Source organism: Phyllobates terribilis, unplaced genomic scaffold (genome assembly GCF_046119375.1).
Source record: "Phyllobates terribilis strain yellow unplaced genomic scaffold, ASM4611937v1 Scaffold_2__4_contigs__length_985480577, whole genome shotgun sequence".
Classification (NCBI taxonomy): Eukaryota; Metazoa; Chordata; class Amphibia; order Anura; family Dendrobatidae; genus Phyllobates; species Phyllobates terribilis.
In genome coordinates, this window is record NW_027362762.1 from 181,178,639 (window position 1) to 181,192,854 (window position 14,216).

The 14,216-nt window shown below is 43.8% G+C and overlaps 1 protein-coding gene and 1 long non-coding RNA gene across 3 annotated transcripts in view; one reads left to right on the top strand and one right to left on the bottom strand.

Moving 5' to 3' along the window:
• NXPH4 (neurexophilin 4) overlaps positions 1–1,431 on the bottom strand; it is a 315,221-nt gene extending 313,790 nt beyond the window's left edge. Inside the window, exon 1 of the mRNA XM_073663343.1 lies at positions 843–1,431. Coding sequence (XP_073519444.1) covers positions 843–896 — 54 coding nt within the window. The 5' untranslated portion in view covers positions 897–1,431. The remainder of the gene's footprint in view (positions 1–842) is intronic.
• The window catches only part of LOC141200984 (uncharacterized), a 162,240-nt gene that overhangs the window by 50,456 nt on the left and 97,568 nt on the right, over positions 1–14,216 (top strand). For both annotated transcript variants that reach the window (XR_012272635.1, XR_012272633.1), the window contains exon 2: positions 8,648–8,742. This is a non-coding gene — a long non-coding RNA (uncharacterized lncRNA). The remainder of the gene's footprint in view (positions 1–8,647; positions 8,743–14,216) is intronic.

The following is a 14,216-nucleotide window of genomic DNA, read 5'->3' on the forward strand; positions in this document are numbered from 1 at the left end:
CTGGGCAGGGAACTTACGTGCTCAGCAGGGTCTGTCAGTAGTCACAAGCTGGGCAGGGAACTTACATGCCCAGCAGGGTCTGCCAGTAGTCACAAGCTGGGCAGGGAACTTACATGCCCAGCAGGGTCTGTCAGTAGTCACTAGCTGGGCAGGGAACTTACATGCCCAGCAGGGTCTGCCAGTAGTCACAAGCTGGGCAGGGAACTTACATGCTCAGCAAGGTCTGTCAGTAGTCACAAGCTGGGCAGGGAACTTACATGCTCAGCAAGGTCTGTCAGTAGTCACAAGCTGGGCAGGGAACTTACATGCTCAGCAGGGTCTGTCAGTAGTCACAAGCTGGGCAGGGAACTTACATGCCCAGCAGGGTCTGTCAGTAGTCACAAGCTGGGCAGGGAACTTACATGCCCAGAAGGGTCTGCCAGTAGTCACAAGCTGGACAGGGCACACTATAGGAAGACTTACATGCCCAGCTTGGTCTGCCAGTAGTCAGTAGCTGGTTTGATAATAGCTGGTTGGATAATACACAGAACTAGCAAACAAGTTCTACAGTACATCACATGCCAACAAACCTGAGCTCATCTACCCTGAGCTAAGTGTTTAGTCTCAGAGAGCAGCAGCAGCAGCAGCCCACACACTGAGGACTTCCAGGCAGGAGCTGCATCCCCCACCTACTTCTCTCCTGCTTCTCTTCTCAGTTTTCATCTCAGACAAGTTTTGAGCAGTTACATTTTTTTATGCATTTTAGAAAAACAAAGTGATCCCAGTCTGTCTCCTACACTCTATTAACCCTGCTCTCCCTGCATCTAACTATACTTTTTCCAACACCACCTAGTCTCCCTTACCTTGGGAAGAATCCACTGGCAGAAGAAAGCAATAACCAAGCGGAGGAGATCCATTCTTGTCCTAGGGACCTGTTCTCCACTTTAGGAAAAGATGCAAATAGGGGTCTTCCTAGCTCAGGGAGCAGTGACCTGTCCAGTGTGATTGTATTGTCGGATCTAGAGCACAGATAAAACCTTCCCCCATTGAATCAGCCACTTTCTGCCTATGGTGAAGGTGAAAAGAGGACAGTGAAGAAGAGGTGGGGTGCTGGAGTTTTGTTTTTTGGACAAGGCTGAAAGGTAACAAGGGAAGTAAGAAAATCTCCACTTGCTTTGAGGATGTGGAGGTGTGATGTGTTACAGGAGAAAGTCCAAGGAACAGTTTCAAGGTCCATTGCCACCCCCAGCCCCTCCAGTGGTGAGCAGGAGAGACCCCCTCCTTCCATCATTTCATATTCCTCCAATCCTCCTCTGCCTGGCACAGACTTCTCCTAGCCCCTTGTTCCCTCCCATCTCTGTATTGTCTGAGTAGTACAGAACATTTCTGGGCTCAGCCAGAAAACACCCTGCACTTGTCTGTACCTGGAGCAGCTATCATGGAGACCTGCATGTGTGTCTGGGAGAATGTGAGCAGAGGTGGTCTCATCAGAGAGAAGAACATCATGTGAGCACTGCACCCAGAGAGGAGCACTGGGGTGGTCACCTGGTCCTCATCTAACCCCATACACATGAAAGGAGGACTCAGCTACCCATGTGTAACTGGCACCATAAATGCAATGATAGCAATACATGTTAATAAATACAGGGTTGGCATTGCAAGACTTTAGCCACAGGCTTGTGAATGAAGTTGCCCTGTCAGCTCTCATTGCCTGTTGCATTAGAAGCTCTCTCTCCCTTTGTGCCAAGTCTCAGCATTAACCATCCGATCTGCACAATACTGAAGTAATAGCAATAGAAATAAGTTTAGCTCCAGGCAGAAATCATATCGATCTTCCAACCAATCTGTTCCTTCCTGATACAAGTGCAATGTTATGTGTCAGATGAATGAATCCCAGCCTGCAATGCTGGATAATGTGTATCAGAGGCAATCCAGCTGTCTGCATAGGAAGGCACAGTCCTCCCCAGCACCAAACTGTCCCTACAGGGGACACTATCTTCATTATGACACAAAGCAATTGTTCAATTATTCCAGTGTCTGATATTTGATTGCAAAAGTCCAGTCTTCATTTTCTGGAGGTAATGAGGTTTATTCTCCCTCCAGGAGTCTGGACTGTTGATCCCTGGAATAATATTTGGATGTGATCCCCTCATCCCTGATCGGGGCAGTGAGGCTATATGGATGTGACTCCCTTAGCTCAGACCGATTAGATTGCACAGCACCTCCTCCATGATCAATCCAGGATCGTCCAATGCTCAGGTTATTAGGCAGAGAGGAGGCTTCTCTGTGCTCAGGACATTACTGCCCTCCTGATGAATACACAGCTCAAGTAATTATGAAGGCAAATGAGTCAATTCACCTCCCATGAAAGAGTTAGTGTGATTACAGCAGGAGAGACAGGGGTAATATTATTGGATCTATTGCATCCTTGTTATCCTTCTGATCACATTGTCATTGATTTAAAAGCTTTTTTCTGCTCCAGTCCCTAATGTTAATGGCGACAAAATGAAAATATTATAGATTGTTACCAGGTCAGGATCTGATTTGTCATCCTGTATAAGTAATAGGATATCGTCCATGTGCTGCTGAACCTTACACTATAAGACATTAGTGTTGTAATAAATTGTAACAATCCCAGCACTTAAAAATATTTGTAGCCTGTGTCCTGCCAGCAAGCAAAGATTATATACACTAGTATATTACTACTATTGGTTATTGCAGGTATCTCATACAGACTGGCATAGGATATCTGCATTACTGGCACATTGCAAGGACTGCCATGGGATAGAAAAATATATGTATATACATATATATATATATATATATATATATATATATATATACTGTATATATATTGCAGACACTTTGTAAGGACTGGCATGGGATATCTGCATTACTGGCACATTGTAAGGACTGGCATGGGACATATATATTACATGCACAATGTAATGACTGGCATGGGATATATATATATTACAGGCACATTGTAATGACTGGCATGAGATATATTTATTACTGGCACATTGTAAGGACTGGCATGGGACATATGTGTTACTGGCACATTGTAAGGACTGGCATGGGCTATATGTATTACAGGCACATTGTAATGACTAGCATGGGATATATATATATATATATATATATATATATATAGTACAGACCAAAAGTTTGGACACGCCTTCTCATTTAAAGACTTTTCTGTATTTTCATGACTATGAAAATTGTACATTCACACTGAAGGCATCAAAACTATGAATTAACACATGTGGAATTATATACTTAACAAAAAAGTGTGAAACAACTGAAAATATGTCTTATATTCTAGGTTCTTCAATGTAGCCACCTTTTGCTTTGATGACTGCTTTGCACACTCTTGGCATTCTCTTGATGAGCTTCAAGACGTAGTCACCGGAAACGGTCTTCCAACAATTTTGATGGAGTTCCCAGAGATGCTTAGCACTTGTTGGCCCGTTTGCCTTCACTCTGCGGTCCAGCTCACCCCAAACCATCTAGACTGGGTTCAGGTCTGGTGACTGTGGAGGCAAGGTCATCTGGCGTAGCACCACATCACTCTCCTTCTTGGTCAAATAGCCCTTACACAGCCTGGAGGTGTGTTTGGGGTCATTGTCCTGTTGAAAAATAAATGATGGTCCAACTAAACGCAAACCGGATGGAATAGCATGCCGCTGCAAGACGCTGTGGTAGCCATGCTGGTTCAGTATGCCTTCAATTTTGAATAAATCTCCAACAGTGTCACCAGCAAAGCACCCCCACACCATCACACCTCCTCCTCCATGCTTCACGGGGGGAACCAGGCATGTAGAGTCCATCCGTTCACCTTTTCTGCGTCGCACAAAGTCACGGTGGTTGGAACCAAAGATCTCAAATTTGGACTCATCAGACCAAAGCACAGATTTCCACTGGTCTAATGTCCATTCCTTGTGTTCTTTATCCCAAACAAGTCTCTTCTGCTTGTTGCCTGTCCTTAGCAGTGGTTTCCTAGCAGCTATTTTACCATGAAGGCCAGCTGCACAAAGTCTCCTCTTAACAGTTGTTGTAGAGATGTGTCTGCTGCTAGAACTCTGTGTGGCATTGACCTGGTCTCTAATCTGAGCTGCTGTTAACCTGTGATTTCTGAGGCTGGTGACTCGGATAAACTTATCCTCAGAAGCAGAGGTGACTCTTGGTCTTCCTTTCCTGGGGCGGTCCTCATGTGAGCGAGTTTCTTTGTAGCGCTTGATGGTTTTTGCAACTGCACTTGGGGACACTTTCAAAGTTTGCCCAATTTTTCCCACTGACCTTCATTTCTTAAAGTAATGATGGCCACTCGTTTTTCTTTACTTAGCTGCTTTTTTCTTGCCATAATACAAATTCTAATAGGCTATTCAGTAGGACTATCAGCTGTGTATCCACCAGACTTCTGCACAACACAACTGATGGTCCCAACCCCATTTATAAGGCAAGAAATCCCACTTATTAAACCTGACAGGGCACACCTGTGAAGTGAAAACCATTTCCGGTGACTACCTCTTGAAGCTCATCAAGAGAATGCCAAGAGTGTGCAAAGCAGTCATAAAAGCAAAAGACGGCTACTTTGAAGAACCTAGAATATAAGACATATTTTCAGTTGTTTCACACTTTTTTTGTTGAGTATATAATTCCACATGTGTTAATTCATAGTTTTGATGCCTTCAGTGTGAATGTACAATTTTCATAGTCATGAAAATACAGAAAAAACTTTAAATGAGAAGGTGTGTCCAAACTTTTGGTCTGTACTGTATACAGTGGTGGCCAAAAGTATTGGCACCCCTGCAATTCTGTCAGATAATACTCAGTTTCTTCCTGAAAATGATTGCAATCACAAATTCTTTGGTATTATTATCTTCATTTAATTTGCTTGCAAGGAAAAAACACAAAAGAGAATGAAGCAAAAATCAAATCATTGATCATTTCACACAAAACTCCAAAAATGGGCCAGACAAAAGTATTGGCACCCTCAGATTAATACTTGGTTGCACAACCTTTAGCCAAAATAACTGCGAACAACCGCTTCCGGTAACCATCAATGAGTTTCTTACAATGCTCTGCTGGAATTGTAGACCATTCTTCTTTGGCAAACTGCTCCAGGTCCCTGATATTTGAAGGGTGCCTTCTCCAAACTGCCATTTTGAGAACTCTCCACAGGTGTTCTATGGGATTCAGTTCTGGACTCATTGCTGGCCACCTTAGAAGTCTCCAGTGCTTTCTCTCAAACCATTTTATAGTGCTTTTGGAAGTGTGTTTTGGGTCATTGTCCTGCTGGAAGACCCATGGCCTCTGAGGGAGACCCAGCTTTCTCACACTGGGCCCTACATTATGCTGCAAAATTTGTTGGTAGTCTTCAGACTTCATAATGCCATGCACACGGTCAAGCAGTCCAGTGCCAGAGGCAGCAAAGCAACCCCAAAACATCAGGGAACCTCCGCCATGTTTGACTGTAGGGACCGTGTTCTTTTCTTTGAATGCCTCTTTTTTTTTCCTGTACACTCTATGTTGATGCTTTTTCCCAAAAAGCTCTACTTTTGTCTCATCTGACCAGAGAACATTCTTCCAAAACGTTTTAGGCTTTCTCAGGTAAGTTTTGCAAACTCCAGCCTGGCTTTTTTATGTCTTGGGGAAAGAAGTGAGGTCTTCCTGTGTATCCTACCATACAGTCCCTTTTCATTCAGACGCCGACGGATAGTACGGGTTGACACTGTTGTACCCTCGGACTGCAGGGCAGCTTGAACTTGTTTGGATGTTAGTCGAGGTTCTTTATCCACCATCCGCACAATCTTGCGTTGAAATCTCTCGTCAATTTTTCTTTTACGTCCACATCTAGGGAGGTTAGCCACAGTGCCATGGGCTTTAAACTTCTTGATGACACTGCGCACAGAAGACACAGGAACATTCAGGTCTTTGGAGATGGACTTGTAGCCTTGAGATTGCTCATGCTTCCTCACAATTTGGTTTCTCAAGTCCTCAGACAGTTCTTTGGTCTTCTTTCTTTTCTCCATGCTCAAAGTGGTACACACAAGGACACAGGACAGAGGTTGAGTCAACTTTAATCCATGTTATCTGGCTGCAAGTGTGATTTAGTTATTGCCAACACCTGTTAGGTGCCACAGGTAAGTTACAGGTGCTGTTAATTACACAAATTAGAGAAGCAGCACATGATTTTTCAAACAGTGCCAATACTTTTGTCCACCCCCTTTTTTAGGTTTGGTGTGGAATTATATCCAATCTGGCTTTAGGACAATTCTTTTTGTGTTTTTTCATTGAAGACAAATTAAATGAAGATAATAATACCAAAGAATTTGTGATTGCAATCATTTTCAGGAAGAAACTGAGTATTATCTGACAGAATTGCAGGGGTGCCAATACTTTTGGCCACCACTGTATACAGTACAGACCAAAAGTTTGGACACACCTTCTCATTTAAATTTTTTCTGTATTTTCATGACTATATATATTACTGGCACATTGTAAGGACTGGCATGGGATATATGTATTACTGGCACATTGTAAGGACTGGCATGGGATATATGAATTACAGGCACATTGTAAGGACTGGCATGGGATATCTGCATTACTGGCACATTGTAATGACTGGCATGGGATATATATATACATATATATATATATATTACAGGCACATTGTAAGGACAGGCATGGGATATATGTGATACTGGCACATTTTAATGACTGGCATGGGATATATATATATATATATTATATGCACATTGTGAGGACAGGCATGGGATATATGTGTTACTGGCACATTGTAAGGACTGGCATGGGACATATGTATTACAGGCACATTGTAAGGACTGGCATGGGATATATACATTACTGGCACATTGTAAAGACTGGCATGGGATATCTGCATTACTGCCACATTGTAAGGACTGGCATGGGATATCTGCATTACAGGCACATTGTAAGGACTGGCATTGGATATCTGCATTACTGGCACATTGTAAGGACTGGCATGGGACATATGTATTACAGGCACATTGTAAGGACTGGCATGGGATATCTGCATTACAGGCACATTGTAAGGACTGGCATTGGATATCTGCATTACTGGCACATTGTAAGGACTGGCATTGGATATCTGCATTACTGGCACATTGTAAGGACTGGCATGGGACATATGTATTACAGACAAATTGTAAAAAATGACATAGCATCTATGCATTACAAGCACATTCTAAAGATTGGCATGAAATACATGATGCATTACTAAGATTACACAGACTGGCACATTATATATGTATTACAGGCACATTTTACTGACTGGCATGAAATTGATAAATTATACACACAAGTAGGGGATTTATAAATTGCAGTAACGCTAAACCTATTAAATATGACATTACAATGTGTTCATATAATTTGGCATTAAGAAATGTATTCGCAGTTACCTTACAGAGATGCTGTATATACAGCGCAGTAGATTGGCATTGAATACATAACTCACAGATACCACATGCAGACTGCCATGCCTTTAATGTGCAAGGTTAATATCTAATGCCTAGCATAGGATAACTAAACTAATTCCTTCAACCTAAATAATGACAGTTCTCTCTTTTAGACTGACACTAGATATATTCGTATATTACACTTACAGTACCTTATATAGACTGACACTGGATACATACACTACACATATGGTATCGTATACAGACTGGCACTGGAGACATGCATTACACACATGGTACAGAATTCTACTGTCTTATGCAGACTGGCACTGGGTATATACATGATAGTTATTCTATCTTCTACAGACTGACATAGGAAACGGGCTGTGAATACTGGAGATAAATGACTGGTTTTTATAAGACTTTTCTGTTAAATGCTGAAAGTGTATTCATTATTTATGAAGAGGTAGTGTGTCTTCTGCAGATAATATATTACCATAAGCTCCAGCATCCTGCACCATGGACAGTGATTCTCAGCATCAGACATCGAGCAGTATAGCCAGCAGAGGGTGGACAGTCAACAGTATACAATGCCAGCGGCATGGAGGGCGATAATAGAATATTACAAGAGAGATACATTGAAGATGGGATACAATTAGATAGATAGATAGATAGATAGATAGATAGATAGATAGATAGATAGATAGATAGATAGATATTGACAAAAGAAGGCAGCACCAGGGCTGGGACAAGGAATTGTTACTTTGTATAGGGTTTGTGGGGTCATCATACCATGTGGGGCATAATACTCTATGAGGGTCACGAAAGGGGAATCATAGTGGGTGAGACGACTTAGGGGCTTTAGTAGAGGGAAAATAAATGTAAGTGCTGCAATATATATCCTCCGTTTCTTAGAAAGTTGGGAGATATGCCCTTCTTTGACGTGATAGGACTTTTTCTATGGGACCTGTTATTTCTATGAACTCCCCTGGGAGGCCCAATGGGGGTCGTTGTCATTATGGGGAAGCAAGAAGGCATTATTTTTATTATAAGAAAGCACAGGGGCTGTTTGTATTATTATAACTAGGTGCATGGTCACTATTATAAGGGGTCACAGGGGAATTATTATAAGGCAGCACAAGTTGTGGTTTGTGTAGAGGTGGTAGAATGAGAGGAGGGTCTTGGAAAAGCAGTAAAGTAAAAATGCCTCTGTTATATTTTACAAGGACGAATTATGGTTGGAAGAAGAGGTCATGGCGGTCTGGGCCGAATTAAAAAGAAGAGGGAAAACGAATAACAGCAACCAGGGAGAACGGCACTGGTGAGAATCAGCACACTAAACTCATATATGGTCTGTACAGCACTGGTGTAGACCTGATATTACCACTATATGGTCACTGTATGGTCGAGATATCAGTCCTAGTGCAGTGGTTTTACTTAAAGGGGTTGTCCAAGTTTAATGTTAAAGTCTACAGTGACTTTGTATGACTGCAGATTTCTGAATCCTCATAGTGTATGCATTGCGTGCTGTGAGGATTCTCCGGTATCGGGAGCGGCCGGTCATGTGACCACAACTAAGATTTGAATTCATGCGATCATGTGCTGACTAGACGTGCACGACCTCTCTCAATACAAGTGAATTTAACAAAGCAGAGTACGTTTAGTTGGAATGTGGCCAGAGGTGTGGAAATCCCACACTTGTGGTCACATGACGGCCTCTCCCAACGCTGACACCGGAGAATGCTGACAGTGCGTGCTGTCACATAGACTTTAACACCAAGCCTGGACAACCCCTTTAACAATCAGTATGGTGGTATTATCAGTACTGTATATACAGGTAATATTTGGTTATGGTTTGTTGGTATTTGTCTGTTATATTGCAATATTGTTGTTATTATTCAATTTTATATAGCGGTATTATTAGACATATTGAAAATCTTGATTTCCTTCAGCGAGGGTAATATAAGTAATAGATACCTCCATCTGGGGCTCGGCAGCGGGGACAGCATGGGCCTGTGTGCTTTTATATGCCAGGGCTGAATTTCAGTCCCAGCCCGTCCCTGCCTGGAGCCATGGCAGCCGACCCTCAAGGCTGCAGGGAAGCAGGACCGGCCAGGAACTGGTTAGCAATAGGGATATTGCTAGTAGACAGATGCATTATCAGACACAGGCAGGACATGTACAGGAACACGGGATGACCACAGGTACGGGATCACAGGTGCAGGTTCAGAGGTGTTGGTTCAGAAAAATGAGGAACAGGACTAGGCACAGGCAAGACAGGCTCGGGTATAGGTACAGCAGGACGGACAGGATCAGGTACACACAGGGTCAGGTAAACGGAATGGACAGGATCAGATTCAGGGTGCACAGGTACAGGGACCTTACAACTGGGTAACAGGAAACTCACTGATACCAACGTTGCTAAGGCACCTCCCATTTGGGGAAGGTGCCTTAAACAACTAATGTCTTCCAGCCATTGGCTGGGGACATTTTTAGAAGCATCCGTGCAGCCCCTTTATGAAGCCCCCTAAGCATTCTCCCAGGAAACCTGTGTGTCTTGCTCAGGCCCTGGAAGGAGACAGAGATGGCGGGGACCGGAGCAGCATGGAGAGGTAAGTGAACATGTCAGTGTCCCTGCTGAGAGGAGGAAGGGGACTCATGAAGGGGTGCCAGCGCTGTCCTAACAGTACCGCCCACTCCTTATGCTCCCTCTTCTTCAAGCCAGCGAGGAATTTCAGTAGAAGAAGTGGGGCATGAATATTTTCTTTTGGCTCCCAAGACCTCTCTTCAGGACAAAATCCCTTCCAATCAACTAAGAAAAAGGTTTTTCCTCTCACCCTCTTCAAGGCTAGGATATCCTTTACTTCAAAGACATCTTCAGTTCTGATTGGAGCAGGTGTGACACCAGGATCCTTGACGAAGGGACTCAAAATGACCAGCTTTAGGAGGGACACATGGAAGGAAATGGGTTTCCGTAAGGAGGCTGGCAGCTTCAACTTATAGGGTACAGCATTAATTTGCTTGACGACTTCAAAGGAATAGATGAAGTGAGGACCTAACTTGTAGGATGGGATCTTAAGATGGATGTACTTAGAAGAGAGCCACACTTTATCCCCTGGACAATAACAAAGCGGATCCAAACATCTCTAGTCCGCATGCCTCTTCATATGCTCAGACGATCTCTCTAGGATGGCTTTAGTGTCCTCCCATATCTTGGCATCAGCTCCGGCCATCACCAGAAGAGGAATTCCTGGCTGTTGCCCAAGGACAATAAGGAATGGAGAACTTGCAGAAGACTCACTTACATGGTTGTTATAGAAGAACTCTGCCCATGGTAAGAGCTTGATCCAATCATCATGATGTGCTGCAGGAAGTTGGCCAGAATCTTGTTGATTCTCTCTACCTGTCCGTTGGATTGAGGGTGGTATGCAGACGAGAAGTCCAGCACAATGTTTAGAAGCTTGCACAAAGCTCACCAAAATCTGGATGTGAACTGGACACCTCGGTTGGACATGATGTGGTGAGGGAATCTGTGAAGACGGAAGATGTGCTGGATGAATTTCTCTACAAGCTCCAGAGTGGATGGAAGGCCTGGCATTGGGATGAAATGTACCATCTTTGAGAAGCGATCCACCACTACCCAGATGACAGAACAGCCATAGGACATAGGAAGGTCTTTAATAAAGTCCATAGCAATATGTTGCCAAGGCACCGAGGGCAAAGGAAGTGGTAGGAGCCGACTGAGAGGATGGGCGTTGCCTAGGAATTTTGTTGCAGGCACAGGAGGGACAGGCGGAAACGAACTCCATGATTTGCTTACACATGGTAGGCAACCAGTAGTGACAAAAAATAAGCCATGCAATCTTTAAAATCTAACAGCAATATCCTCATTAAACCAGCAGATAAAGGAGGAGCTGTACTTACCATAAACATGTCAGATTATATCCAGGAAGCACACAGACAACTCGTGGATAGAAAACACAACACTTCAGGAAGATCCCACCAAAAAATACACTTAGGAACTAACACATATCATCAACAGATTCGACTCTACGTAATCTTCACTATTGGAGCTAATAACAGGCAATTCCCAAATAGGTACCTTATACATGTTACCTAAAATACAAGAAGGTAACCCTGGGAGACAAATCATCTCTGGTATTGGGACATTAACTGAGAATATCTCAGTCTTGGTGGAGAACATTCTGAAACCTTTGCAGATCTAAGCAGATACGTCCCTATATATTGAGACTTAGTTAAGGGGCAGCATTTATGCGGGGGCATTTATGCATATAGCATTTATGCATACTTTATTGAAGTGGCATAATTTATCAAAGTGCCCTGGCAGTTAGAAAATGGCAGTTGGACAGGGCAGGAGACAGGTAAGACATGCAAGACAAACAAACAAACTTGCTTACAGGTCATGTTTTTGGAAAACACTATTCACCATTTGTATCTGTGCCATTTATTTTCTGGTTGCTACAATCATACACATTCACCGTTCTCCCACAAATGCGGCACACTTCATCCATATTAATCCCTCTCTCCTCTCTTCTCCTATGTACAGTTGTCATGCTCTCTTCACAATGTTATACCACGCAGATCCATTCATTCCCACCATACAACGCAGGAAACGCTCTCACAAATCACTCAATCATCTGCTCACTCTCTGTATCTTCCTTCTATTAGTCGCAGGTGATATTTCTCCCAACCCAGGACCCTCCAGTTATAATAACACTAACTCTTTCCCTGTTACATTCAGAAACCCTGCTAATCTCATTAATATTCCCTGCATATCTTCTGTCTCATTCAACTGTGCCCTTTGGAATGCACGCTCAGCTTGTAATAAACTCTCTTACATCCATGACTTTTCCTCTCTAATTCCCTCAACCTTCTGGCTCTCACTGAAACCTGGATCCAGCAGTCGGACACCACCGCCGCTGCAGCTCTCTCCTATGGTGGCCTACATTTCTCTCATACCCCGCGACCTGACAACAGATCAGGTGGAGGTGTTGGTCTGCTTCTTTCAACAAAATGTACTTTTCAGGTTATCCCCCCTGTACCCTCCCTTATCTTCCCGTCCTTTGAGGCCCACACAGTCAGACTCTACCGGCCCTTCTCCCTGCGAGTGGCGGTTGTCTATCGCCCCCCAGGTCCCCCCCGTCAATTCCTGGATCACTTTGCTGCCTGGCTTCCAAATTTTCTATCCTGCGACATCCCCACGATAATCATGGGAGACTTTAACATCCCAATTGGCGATCCTCTTTCCCCATCTGCCACGCATCTTTTATCACTAACCTCCTCCTTCGGCCTTTCACAGCTTGCTAATTCTCCTACACATGAAGACGGGAACACATTGGACCTGATCTTCTCCCGGCTTTGCTCAGTACATAACTTTACTAACTCTCCCCTTCCACTCTCTGACCATAATCTTCTTTCATTCTCTGTCAAGAACTGTCACTCTACTCAAGACACTCCCACCGTCCACACTTATAGAAATTTACGCGCCATTAACACCCAGAAATTTATAAAAAGGTTGCAGTCATCATTGGCCCCAATCTCCTCCCTCTCATGTCCCGACTCTGCATTGAAGCATTATAACAAAATAATGCTATGCTCCCTGGATGAAGCCGCACCTCCTACACAAAGAACAATTCGGCATAGACGGCGACAACCCTGGCACACGCCTCAAACACGTCTTCTCCAGAGGTACTCCAGGTGCGCTGAACGGCTGTGGAGAAAATCAAATCTGCCCGAAGATTTCCTCCACTATAAATTTATGCTGAAAACATATAACTCTGCCCTTCACCTCTCCAAACAAACCTACTTTAACAACCTCATAATCTCACTTTCCAATAATCCTAAACGACTCTTTGACACGTTTCATTCTCTCCTCAATCAAGCAGCACAGGCCCCGACCACCGACCTCAGCGCTGACGATCTGGCCAATTATTTCAAAGAAAAAATTGACCATATCCGACAGGAAATTTTCTCCCAATCCCCAAATGTTATGCATGCTCCCCCCCGCCACATTGTATCTTGCTCATTTTCTGACTTCGAACCAGTCACGGAAGATGAAGTGATCAGGCTCCTTGCATCTTCTCGCCCTACCACCTGCACCAGTGACCCTATTCCCTCACATCTCCTTCAGTCCCTTGCTCCAGCTGTCACCACTCACCTAACTAAAATTTTCAACCTTTCCCTCTCATCTGGTATCTTTCCCTCTTCTTTTAAACACGCCAGCATACAACCATTACTTAAAAAACCATCCCTCGACCAGAACTGCACGGCCAACTACAGACCTGTTTCCAATCTTCCCTTTATCTCTAAACTCCTGGAATGTCTGGTCCATTCCCGTCTAATCCGCTATCTCTCAGATAATTCTCTTCTTGACCCTTTACAATCTGGTTTCCGCTCTTTACATTCTACTGAAACTGCCCTCACTAAAGTCTCTAATGATCTACTAACAGCTAAATCTAATGGTCACTACTCCCTGCTGATTCTCCTGGATCTCTCTGCAGCATTCGACACTGTGGATCACCAGCTCCTCCTCACTATGCTCCGCACTTTTGGACTCAAGGACACTGTTCTCTCCTGGTTCTCCTCCTATCTCTCTGACCGCTCCTTCTCTGTGTCTTTTGCCGGCTCCTCCTCCTCCCTACTTCCTCTTACTGTCGGGGTTCCTCAAGGATCAGTCCTAGGCCCCCTTCTTTTCTCCTTATACACCGCTCCTATTGGACAAACAATCAGTAGATTCGGTTTTCAGTACCATCTCTATGCTGATGACACCCAATT